We start from the raw sequence: 12,415 nt of genomic DNA, 5'->3' as shown, positions 1-12,415 counted from the left end.
TAGCAAATGGCTGCAATATAATAAAGAGTGAAAAATTGAAGGGGGTCTGAATACTTTCCGTACCCACTGTATGTACAGTATTTGAAAAATAATGTGTTTTTTGAACATTAAAGCATGTCAACATATTCTGTTACACCAAATACACAAAATAATGATCTTTAAAAAAGCATCATATGACCCCTTTAAGTCCCCTTTAACATTTAAATGTTACTTAAAATGCTATATGAATAATTATTTTATGATTGATAACATTGTAGAAGAAAATGTATGAACTCACAGAAAATGTAAATTATTTAACATAAAATTACATTTCTACTAAATGTTCAGCCTTTAGTGTATCTGTCTTTGCCTTAAATCATACAGTATTTCAATTTTCACGTGCTTTCATGGCCAGCAAAGCAATTTGGTTAAGCCATCTTCAGTTATGTTCCTTTGGAGTGATTGAAATTAATCATCAAATGACTGTTGGATGTGACGTGCGCACCGTTTCTCTGATTTACCATGGACTTCATAGAAAAGCCGAACACAATAACAAAAACGCCTCTTGCAACAATAGATCATTTTCATGCTTCGGTGGTGACAAATGTATTATGCTTGTACTCTGATGCAAATCTCTTGTACTAATGTAAATGTCCAGTGTAATTGTCTGATTGTCACTCACATTAAGACATTCTGTCTGAAAAAAGGAAATGTTAATTGCTCTAAAATACCTTGAAGATCTATGTGCAGGTGTTTCTATATCTAAGTTTTTATATGCAGCATCATAAATAAATCATTCACACTAGAATATGTGTTTGTAGTGAGATGGTGCTGCATGATTAGATTTGATTAGAAAGTTATGCAACTATAATGTGTCTTGTCATTTGTTAACTGTTGTGGCTCTGAAAAATGAATCAACGTTAAATGATGGGCAAGTTATATGCATCAAAGGAATAGTTCACCCAAAAATGAAAATTTTGTCATGATTTACTCACCCTCATGTCGTTTCAAATCTGTATGAAATTCTTTCTTATGTTGAACACGAAATAAGATATTTTGAAGAACCAAACAGCTTGTCCCCACTGACATCCATAATAGGGAAAGATGGAAGTCAATGGGGACCATCAAATGTCTGATTACCAGCTTTTTTCAAAAATCTTCTTTTATGTTCAACATAAAAAAAGAAACTCATACAGATTTGGAACGACATGAGGGTGAGTAAATCATTACAACATTTTCATTTTTGGGTGAACTATCCCTTTAAGGTCAATTTAAATGTTATTTGATCTGGCATATCGACACAATCTGACTGTCAATGTGAACCATTGTTTATGTTTCTAAAGATACTGTCATGTTAACCTTTGTTCTGCAAACATCCTCAGGTGAAATCCAGTCATTTTGATAAGAAAAATTTCCCCACGCAGATTTTGCAAAAGATTTGTCACATAGATTCACTGCAATGACCAACACAAAGCTGCTTAGTTTGAAAATGACTTCTCTGTGAGCTGTGCTTCATACATTACCACACTATTGATAATGTATTTTTGCAGAAATGACTGCATCTTAATATATTATAACATCTCACAGGTACTCAGCTTTTCAGTTATAGCATTACTGTAAATGCATTTTTTTAATCAATATCTCTTTGAATGAACATGTCACTTAACGGGTCCCTTATTAGTAAGAAAGAGAGTCCTCCGTGAAATGACAAAATATAAAACTACTGCAGCTGTTTTCAGTTATTACCAGGAACTCTTATCTAGTTTGAGACCCATGCCAGCTGTAAGGGGCCAATAATTTGGTTCTGTAATACTTTGAAATCAAATAACCATGGCCTTTGAGCTGCCATTTCAGTCATTTTGTAGCAGAGTTTCCCCCACATGCAGTCTTGCTGCAACACCCCGGGGAAATTAAGGAACAGAGAGCTAGTATGTTAAGGACTGCTCAGCACATAACCTAAGGCGCAAGAAACAGTGGAGAGCAGGCGAGAGGGGGGCCAGCAGTCATTCGGGTCATCACTGCAGTTCGCATTTCGCTGTGGCCTTAGGGTGCAGGATTTTTACAACCAATGCGAGACTGTTTCTTTTCCTTAGCAGATATGATAATGTATTCAATTTAATCAAGAAGACGGATTCCATAGCATGAAACCAAGAACATTTTGGTTGATTGCTCCATTTGAATGAACCAGAGCTTTATGCTCATCTACTCTTTTCATCCCACCCACTAGCTTTTGTAAGAAAAATTGTAGATTGGAAAGAATTATCTCTATCATAATTAAGCTCTTTGTAGAGAAAGGAGAATAGTTTAATTTGGAGTGGAAGTTTGGTCGAGGCAGACTATAATTTCTTACACTTTGCTGAATACAACATAATTAAAGTTTGACATGGATTCTATAGACTTGCAGAGGGAAAAAGTGCACTGGAGGGTAAATGAAGCCTGAGGTAATAAAGATTGTGGCTGTAGTAATTTAGTCCATTGAATCTGATCGAATTAATCCTAAAATGGCTCAGAGTGTGAAACTGGTGAATTCATATAAACTGATCGTATTCTTACATTTACTATTTGCTAACGCCCTACTGTCTTTCATGCTTAGCATTCTTCTAAAAACTCAAATTGTGCATATTCACCACCAGTTCATCAAACCATAATGAGATCGGGCTATCTGCATCCTGCATGCTTTCTCCGTTTTTTTTTTTCTCAGTTTAAGCCTTTTCCTCTCCAAAAGCGGTGCACTGTGCTGCTAAAATGAATGAGGCTGTCAGAAAGCTAAAGCGGGGTGATTTTCACACCCCCTACCATATGTCATTGTGAGGACAAAAGAAAAACTGGACTTTGTGCCAATAATGACTATTTTTAATGTGCAGTTCTCAGCTATCACATGCATATCCACGGATGCCACCGACACCGACACCTGGCTCTATTGAATACAAGTGCTCTTATACAAGCCTATGCTCTTATCTCTGCTTTCTAAAAATTTCACACAATATATTGGTGATTCAATAAGAAAATCATTACTGTGATCAGCAACACAGAGCTCAAGTGTTTTTATAGTAGATGACGCACATGGTTGTATATGAGAAAGCACAAATATCGCTGATGGCATGTCTTTTTAGGTGCTTTACTGATGCTCAATATGTCCCTAATATGTTTCCTGTCAAATGTTAAATTTAGACATTTAGACACTCTTTAAGATGTTTATAATTTAGAATGTAGATAAAGCTGCTTTTAAAAGATGCTTATCAGATAGTTGCACACAAGAGCACTCTTATAATGTGCTATATAATCCAGAAAAATACATTAGACAAGTTCTGGTTCGCTCTTGCCACATGCTTTCACAAGTGACATATGGAAAAAAATTAACAGCAATGTTAATGTGTGGATACAAAAAAAAGCCTGTTTTACTGCAACTGGTAGTCAGAATGAAAAGGGTTTGATCACTGATGTCAGCTGTGGAAGATGGCAAACTCCATTAATGATAGATTGTTGATATTAAGAACAAAATATGGATAACAGAAGTGAGATTGCATCTAAATTACATTAATGAGACAAAACAAAACCCAGAGTCTGATTGCATTTTTGATGTATGACACATCAAGATTCTTAATGATCTTCCGAAAGGAAATTAGATCTGGGCCCGTATTCACAAAACATTTTATCTTACCACTAAGAGTTCTCCTAAATAGCAGTAAAAGTTTTTAGCTAAGAGTTTTCTATTAAAACCAATTCACAAAGCTGCTGAGACAAACTTTTACTAAGGAATAGAGAGAAGTCTTAGCTAAGAGTAAGGGGGCGGGGTTGACCTCGTTGCTATGGATGATGTCTGCATGCTTACTATGCACACAGTGATTGGCTGATTGTCTCTGTCAGAGATTTATACGTAGAAATATTGTACAGCACAATTTTATGTTGCCACATTCAAATAAATATTTTAAAATGCAGGCTAAGAGTCACTAATTAAACAAGTATATGTTTAGCTAATTGTCAGCCTCTTACATGTATGCTTCTTGTAAACAATTAGTGAATATGCATATAAACAGCCTTTTAGTTAACAGAGTGGAATAATCATGGCTGATAGTAAGACATGCAAATGTAAAAGAAAACCAAACTAGACGCAAGAAGAGCTGTTACTTCTTGCCCAACTGGTTCATGAAAGCAAGGATATAGGGTAATCAAAGGAAAATTGTCCCCGACTAGTTCTACAACAGTCATAATACCCCCGCAATTAAGGCGATATACCTTTTTAAAAGCCCATTATCATCAAATGTTTCTAAAATGTTTACATTCCAAGGCAGATTGCCGGCAACAGCCATTTTAGTATAGTTGTGGTTCGGTCTTAGTGACTTAGGAGTCCTCTTCACTACTCCTAACGTTTCACAGATTTAGGAGCTAGTTTTAGTGCTAAAATTCTTTGTGAAATACTCTTAGAGCAAAAATTTAAGACTGACACACCCAAGATTTTCTCCTAAATTGGCAAGTTATGAGCTACTTTTAGCCTTAAGATGTTTTGTGAATACGGGCCATGCTTTCTAGAAGGGATTGTAGTTCTTTCTCTCATTAAAGCCATTAAGTACACAGTTTTGTACCTTTATATTTTGTCTAATTTTAAATTCATTTTTGCTTCAAATCAAATTTGTAATGTTGAGATGCACCTCATTGTTGGTTAGTTTGGTTCATGGCGTATAACTCTTTAACAAAAATCTTTACTCTTTAAAATCCCTATGGGGAACATAAAAAAACATATGGCAACATACCTGTGTTACTTTTATGTTTCTTGTATCACGCTGAGGACTTTTCATATAATCAAGATCAGTTAAAATAGCTCATTGGCTGTCTTGACTAAAATGGTTACTACAACTACTGACTGTAATAAAAGTTGGCAGGGAGGACAGTATTAATTTTAATATAAGCTAAAGGCTATATGATGAGCATACAACCTTTGTCAGATGGCTAGAAGCTCAGAAGTCCAGTTTTATTAAAAGAAACCTGAATTGAAATTAATGTAGGCTGTAGATTAATTTTCTATGGTTGTATATGTAATGTTTGTCCTCATTTGTAAGTCGCTTTGGATAAAAGTGTCTGCTAAATGACTAAAAGTAAATGTAAATGTAACGTTCATCCAGTTGCTGCTAGGCGGACTGTTTTCCCTTCACTTTTTTTCCTATAGTGCAGTGGTTCTCAAACTTTTTTGGTCACGCCCCCCTTTAAACCTATAAAAAAAATATTTTATAATATTATAAGCTCAAATCAATATTTCATGTTCATGGAGCTGTGTAATAAGGTGGATAATCAGCCAGTCGATAGCACAATAATAAACTCCTTTTAAGCTTTGATTTAAGTGTCAAAAAATTCTTAGTAAAAAGTAGGACTTTTCTAAGAGTAGGAGACTTTTATAAAGAACCTAAAAGCAACTTTCAGTAAAGTCTAAGACTGATTCTTAAGTGTTGACTGAGGTGACACTTAAGTGTTGTGAACTAAGGACTACAATGATGTCAACACAAAACGGCCGACCTCGACCTCAATAGTGGTATAGTCGAAATAGCCAATAGTGAGCCTGCACATATGAAGTTACAGCAGCACAACACCAATAATTTAATGTAAATACAATAAAATCATTTCATTAAGACACTGAAATATTTTAATATTTAAATGTATTTTTTTTAATGCTTTGCATTGTGCAAAATTATCACTAATTATTACTGATGCTTTATTTTCTATTGGTATGTCTCCTCATTTACAGTTGGAGCAATGATGTGAACATGAGTTCCATCAATGGCTCCAACAACTCCAGGAAAGCCCACAATCCTCATAAAAGTGGCTTTTTTTGGAGCATGGTTTGGCGGTTAGTTGGAAAGTCAATGAACTGCAATATAGTAGTGGTCAAAAGTGATGTTTGACATCTTCAAATTTGACATCACCCCTAATTTTAAAAAAAAAAAAGGTGCAAGATTTTGTAAGCATATTGCATAGTTGCTTAGAGTCAGTTGTTTTATTTGAGATAATAATGCAATGAAACATTTCAAATTGTGCGGTCATCATTTTTTGCCATGCTGTCTTACAAAGAAATTATGAACATATGCAAAAACAAGAGGACCAATTAAATATTAATAACTTATGTTGTAGTCAATGTGACATCACAATGTTGCCAATTTAGTGATTTTGTCACTGGATTTAGTGACTTCCTCGCCCCTCCCAATCACTCTACCACTGATCTATATTTATATAGATCAGTGAACTCACATTTATGATGTCATCAACTTTCAATTGAAAGCAGTTGGCAACACTGGTCAGTGTTTTTTTCTTTCTTCTTCTTCCCCCTTCATATTTTGATGGTTTAAGTGAAATGTGGAGGCATTAAAAAACCCTCCACACATCACTTTTGGCCACTGTTGTGTTTGGTGGGGTTAGTGCCACAATATTTAAGACCCTGCTTACTGTGTCATCACCGGTGCATTGCTGCAATTTTCCAGCCAAAAAAATGTAATTACTACTTTCATTTCTGCAGTTAGAGCATTGACTTGTAGAGTGGAAGAAGTGATTACATTTCTTCCTTTGTCCGTTACAAAAAAAAATTTTTTGACTAACTTGACAAACATGTTTGTATCATTTTATCAACTCCATATCATCATATAACTCTAATATGTCATATCTTCGTTGGGAAGTGTTTGTCTCCTCCTCTTTGCTGCCATCTTGTTACTCCTAACTAGGTTAAGAGACCTCTCCAGCTCTCTTAAATAATTTAGGAGCTGAGACCTAGTCTTGACACTTAGGAACCTTTATGAATCACTCTTGAAAGTGAAAGTGAAAATCTTATTCTTAAGTCTAGGAATAAGAGTAAACTTACGTCATTCTTAGAATTTTGACACACTTAAGACTAAAATTGTACTCTGAGCGGCTTTATACATACGGCCCCAGGACTTACCACGCCTGCAGTTCATCCGATCGGAACTCTTGTCTACGCCAATGTTTTCCACAGCGACAGATATCTGAGTAACTCCTTCCGCTCCGGCTACAGTCTGCGTGCGCACAGCCACAAAGCTAACAACACCGAGTACTGTTACAGGAACCTATCGTTTACTTTCCTCACATTTGACTGCGGTTTTACTTTAGGTAAGTACACGAATAATATCTGCATACAATAACTAATGACTGTATTGTGGTTTGTATTTATATTTATATATACAATATACATATATATATATATATATACAAATATTTGATTTGAAAGAATGTTACCAGTTATCAGCTGAATTAGTTTAACTAATTAGCTTAACAAGTAAATATATGCTCAATCTCTACAACGTAGTACAAGCTGATGATTTGACTTTGTTTTATTGTTTTTTTTTACGACAAGACTAATTAACTGTTTTGCTTTTCGACTTGTTCTTGATGTAAGCCATTTCTTACTGTACTTTAAATATTTCTCTTCCTTAAACACACAGTCTGGTGGGTGTTATTATTCCAGAACACACTTTAAGTGTGTGTGTGTGTGTGTGTGTGTGTGTGTGTGTACGTACGTACGTACGTACGTACACACACACAATCTAATAAAAATGCATCAAATACATCTTTAGTGAAATGGTAGATCTCATTTGTTGAAGATGAGGAATAGCAATAAATCTGTATACCTCAGAAGGGCTTTAAGTTATTGTTTTACTTTCTTTTTATCAGAAACACAGATAGTTGAAGATGACAGACCGTTACAACATCCACAGTCAGCTGGAGCATCTGCAGTCGAAGTACATCGGCACAGGCCACGCAGACACCAGCAAATGGGAATGGCTGGTTAACCAGCACAGAGACTCATACTGCTCCTACATGGGCCATTTCGACCTTCTCAATTACTTCGCTGTCACTGAGAACGAGAGCAAGGCTCGGGTCCGCTTTAACCTGATGGAGAAGATGCTGCAGCCGTGTGGTCCCCCAGCTGACAAACCTGAAGATGCTTAGGACCGTTTTGACTCGGTCCCTACAGCCGGATGTTTTCTGTTCATTCAGTGCTGGGTGACCTTTGAATCCTCTTGCTTGTGAACCAGTCAATGTTTTCTCTTTTTTTTGTGATATTTTGTATAGATTGTTGAATTACAAGTGTGCTTGAAGAAAATAAAATTGATACCTTATCACAAATGCTTTGTATTATTATTATTATTATTATTAATTTTGATAATTACAAACTTTTTACAAGAAATGTATACTTGTTCAACAAGGGCCCAGTCATCTGATCAAAAGTGACAGAAAAGACTTTCATAATGTTACAAAATGTTTCAAATAAATTGTTCTTTTGAAGTTTCTGTTCATCAAAGAACTTTGAAAAAACAAAAATGTATCATCTTTCCACACTAAAAAAAATGTAAGAAATGTTTCTTGAGCAGCAAATCGGCATAGAATGATTTCTGAAGGATCATGTGATACTAAAGACTGAAAAAATGGCTGCTGAAAATTTTGTTTTGCCATCACTGCAATAAATTACATTTGAAAATACATTTAAAAAAATGACAATTGTTTTAAATAATAAAACAGTATTGCACCATATTACTATTTTTATTTTTTTTTTGGTCAAATAAAAGCAGCCTTGTAAGCATAGTTTTTGTATGATTTTTTTTTTTTTTTGAATAAAATACTTGCTAACAACCAGTTATATATAACGTAGTATGTTAAAGGAATAGTTCACCCAAAAATGACAATTTTGTCATAATTTACTCATCCTGAAGAATGCTGGTAATCAACTGGCTGATGGTCCCCATTGACTTCCATAGTATTTCTTGTTATTCCAAACCTTCATGACTTACTTTCTTCTGTTGAACACAAAAGAAGTTATTTTGAGGAAGGTGGGTAATCAAAACAGTTTCTGGTCCTCATTGGCAGCCATAGTACTTTTTTCCCTACTATGGAAGTCAATGGGGACCATCAACTGTTTGGTTCTTCAAAATTCTTCAAATTATCTTCTTTTGTGTTCAACATAAGAAAGAAATTTATACAGGTTTGGAATGACATGACGGTGAGTAAATAGTGACAAATTTTAATTTTTGGGTGAACCCTTTAATGTTCTTAAAGGAAGTTACTATTATTATTAAAAAGGGGTCATATGATGCGATTTCAAGTTTCCTTTCTCTTTGGAGTGTTACAAGCTGTTCGTGAATAGATAAGATCCCTGAAGTTGCAAAGACTAAAGTCTCAAAACCAAAGAGATATTCTTTATCAAAGTTAAGACTCTGCCACACCCCCCTAAAACGGCTCGTTCTAACACGCCCCCACATATCTACCTCACTATGTGGAAATATTAGCATAATGCCGCCCAAATGTGCACGCAAATAAAGAAGGCGTGGTTTCAGTAACCGCAGTTAGTGTTGAAGCAGCCATGTGGGATGCGGGGCATAGAGGACCTACAATAATGAACAGTATTTGAAAAATATTTTGTTTTTTTAACATTAAAGCATGTCAACATATTCTGTTACACCAAATACACAAAATAATGATATTTAAAAAAAGCATCATATGACCCCTTTATTAAGAAAATTGGTTATCTTTATTTTGGGGGTGTCTGGGTTGGCTGAGAGTCTGAGTGGGGGGTCTGAAACCCTCCACTATTGCAAGGAAATTTAAGGTTGGTCTAATAAGTGATTTACTTTCAATGTGAAAACGGATCCATTTACATGATCATGAGATTAAAAAGTATGGAAAAGCTGCTTCGATTTGCTGTGGCATATTGCTCATTTAAAGGAAAATCAAGCAAATGCATATAAAAGGAGTGGATTTTTCCAGTGTTTGTCTGGATAAATCAGTGCAGAGGAAATTTCGTATCACCATGACTTCAGTGATAAGAGATTTGCAGCTTGGCAGTCAGCGGTTGCCACTAGCATAGCAGGGCAAATCCTCGCCAGCTGGCCACACAGTTTGAGTTAGTTCTGCAGTGTCAGGATCAGGAATAACATACTGGCACAGCAGATCACCGGCTATGCTCGTGCTGAAGCTCAACAGCTATTTTTATTTTAAAATGAAAAATAATGCTGAATTAAGCTGTTGAAGAGCCCAGAAAATTCTAGAAGGATGCTACAGAAGGAATTATGTAACAAACAACCCTTGAAGTAACAAACAACCCTTTGAGCCACTCATTACCCTCCTACACAGCCAGCTTGAGCTCTTCTTTCAAACATATCGTCGCTCTGAGAAAACAGCACCTGGACTGGCCACACAAATAGGTCGAGCAAACATTTCATGTCCTTCAGCGGCTGACACTAACCTTGACAGCATGCGTTTACGGATGTGGCTATTGCTAAATTTAGTCAACCATAAAGCCATCACCAACATCGCTAATGGTAAAATCTCAAATAACCATCATTTCCAGCGGAAAAGCCGTTAGTATGAGCAAAGAAAGCTCTGTCACGTGCTTGCTAAGTCTTACGTGTGTGCTAGTGCCCAAATGTGCTAATAGATTAAAGGTCATTTTGCTCCAGCCAGTCATTTATGCACAATTAACTTTGAAAATCTGTCTATCATGCTGTAATTCAATATAAGATCATAAAGTTTAAATTTAAAACGTTTTGTATGAGTACCTATCTATGATGATTATATATGTGAGAACAGATGCCAGTACCATCTGATTAGAGGCACAAGCAACTGAAGAAGAAAAACAAGTTTAAACAAGCATGAAATCAAATGGAGTGCACTTAGCGCCTGTGACGACAGCACCGGTTATGTCTAAAAGGGCTTGATGGGAAAGGTGTGACCCGCCGACATATACAATATTTGCTCTGTATGTGTATGCATAGCAGTTCCTCATACAAGAAATAGGCTGACTGTTATTGTATGTGTGGTTTACTATACATCTAACATGTGCCACAAAATCAAAGGCGGCTTATGGATGACTTGTAGATGGATCATTACAGATCCACAGTTAGAGCACAAACTCATGTCAATATTAAGACGATGCCCCAATGATATACAATACATGACTGTGCCGTGCGTCAATGGGAAAACAGTTCAAGAGTACAGCTGACTCGTTTAACTCTCTTACGCACAAAGATTTCCTGGACGCCATCCAGTATTTACAATAACAGCTAGCGTCTGATTGATCATTTACAATAATGACATATTAATACAATTATTTAGACTTAAAATCTATGTCTGGCCACTGCAGGATAATGTCAGCCTACTGTAGGAACCAGTACACCTATAATAAAAGTAGCTTATTTTAAAATGGATCTTCACCTAAAAAATACCTAGCCTGCCTTTTAGCTTGTAGAAGTATATAGAATAAAATGTGTATGGTCATAATTATTCAATATGAATGTTAAAATTCTTACCAAACCTGAATAATGACATTTATGCTCTCTGCTTAATAAAGAATCAAAGATCCTAATGAATCCTGCTCATTTCATTAGGAATTCTTTGGCTTTGTTTTACTAGAATCAGTTCTGTAGTTGACGGCACCATGAAATAAAACCAGCCAGATGTCCTTCTGTCCTTTCATTCGTTGCCTAAACATTCTGTAAAACAAGTGCACTCATGATGCTTGGATTCTCAGCCCATCATCTTCATTAAGCACAATAACAAACAAAGGCAACAGTGATTTGAGACCATTTAGATGTAAGAGATAATTGGACAGGAAACAAAGGATACTAGCTATATGTTTTGATTTTATAGCTTGAAATCTTTTACATTTTCATAGATACACACACACACAAAATGTACATGATTTCAAGATTATGTGTATGCTCTATATATTCAAGATACGCTTTTTGGTAAAAGAACAACCACACAATTCTCACTGACAGATATCTGTCAGTGTTCCATTTCATTATAAAAATCACTGAAACACTGAAGAAAAAAATTTTAATTAGAAAGACTGAAAATATGACTATTAGATCTATTGTATTCTATTTAGTTTAGGATTCTATTTGTTTTCTGCTTTAAAACATGAAGAATATATAGACAATCTTTAAATAGGAACTCGAGGGACTATGAAATTCAGATGTGTACTAATCAATACTCCACTAATCCATTTAATAAAATCATCTTAACGGGTTTTCCTTGATTAAACAGCACTGAAACCTGCATAAATGTTGTATAGTATTATATATATAATACAATTGTCCAGTAGTGACTGAGGGGGTTTCTCTTATGTACACTTGAAAATTTGATGACCTAAATAACTAAATAAAACAGAGATAATAAATGCAAGTTAATGTTTTCACCATCTTTAAATGAGAAAGAAACCAAGCCAACATACTGCAATATACTAGATGTATTCACATATATCATATACAGACTGTACAATTGATTTGAAATAATTTAAGTTTCCCCAATTTCTAACTACATGAACAAAAAAAAACAACAACAACAACCTCAGAGCTGGACATGAGGGAGCGTCCAGCAAATTCTGCCTGTGACATACAATCATATATTATATAGAGCACCAAAATGTGCAATAATGCAATAC

The 12,415-nt window shown here is 35.3% G+C and overlaps 1 protein-coding gene across 1 annotated transcript; it reads left to right on the top strand.

Moving 5' to 3' along the window:
• The first annotated feature begins 6,896 nt into the window (after positions 1–6,896).
• sf3b5 (splicing factor 3b, subunit 5) lies at positions 6,897–8,103 on the top strand. The gene is made up of 2 exons (XM_016457647.1): positions 6,897–7,086; positions 7,648–8,103. The coding sequence occupies exon 2, from the start codon at positions 7,666–7,668 to the stop codon at positions 7,924–7,926; it is 261 nt and encodes an 86-aa protein (XP_016313133.1). The 5' UTR covers positions 6,897–7,086; positions 7,648–7,665; the 3' UTR covers positions 7,927–8,103.
• The last annotated feature ends 4,312 nt before the right edge of the window (positions 8,104–12,415 follow it).

This window comes from Sinocyclocheilus anshuiensis, unplaced genomic scaffold, assembly GCF_001515605.1.
Source record: "Sinocyclocheilus anshuiensis isolate Anshui unplaced genomic scaffold, SAMN03320099.WGS_v1.1 scaffold63, whole genome shotgun sequence".
Classification (NCBI taxonomy): Eukaryota; Metazoa; Chordata; class Actinopteri; order Cypriniformes; family Cyprinidae; genus Sinocyclocheilus; species Sinocyclocheilus anshuiensis.
The sequence above is the reverse complement of the archived record's forward strand: the minus strand, read 5'-3'. Positions and strand labels throughout refer to the sequence as shown.

Excerpts from the sequence above, each read along its gene's own strand:
- sf3b5 (XM_016457647.1), top strand. The coding sequence starts at position 7,666 with ATGACAGACCGTTACAACATCCACAGTCAGCTGGAGCATCTGCAGTCG.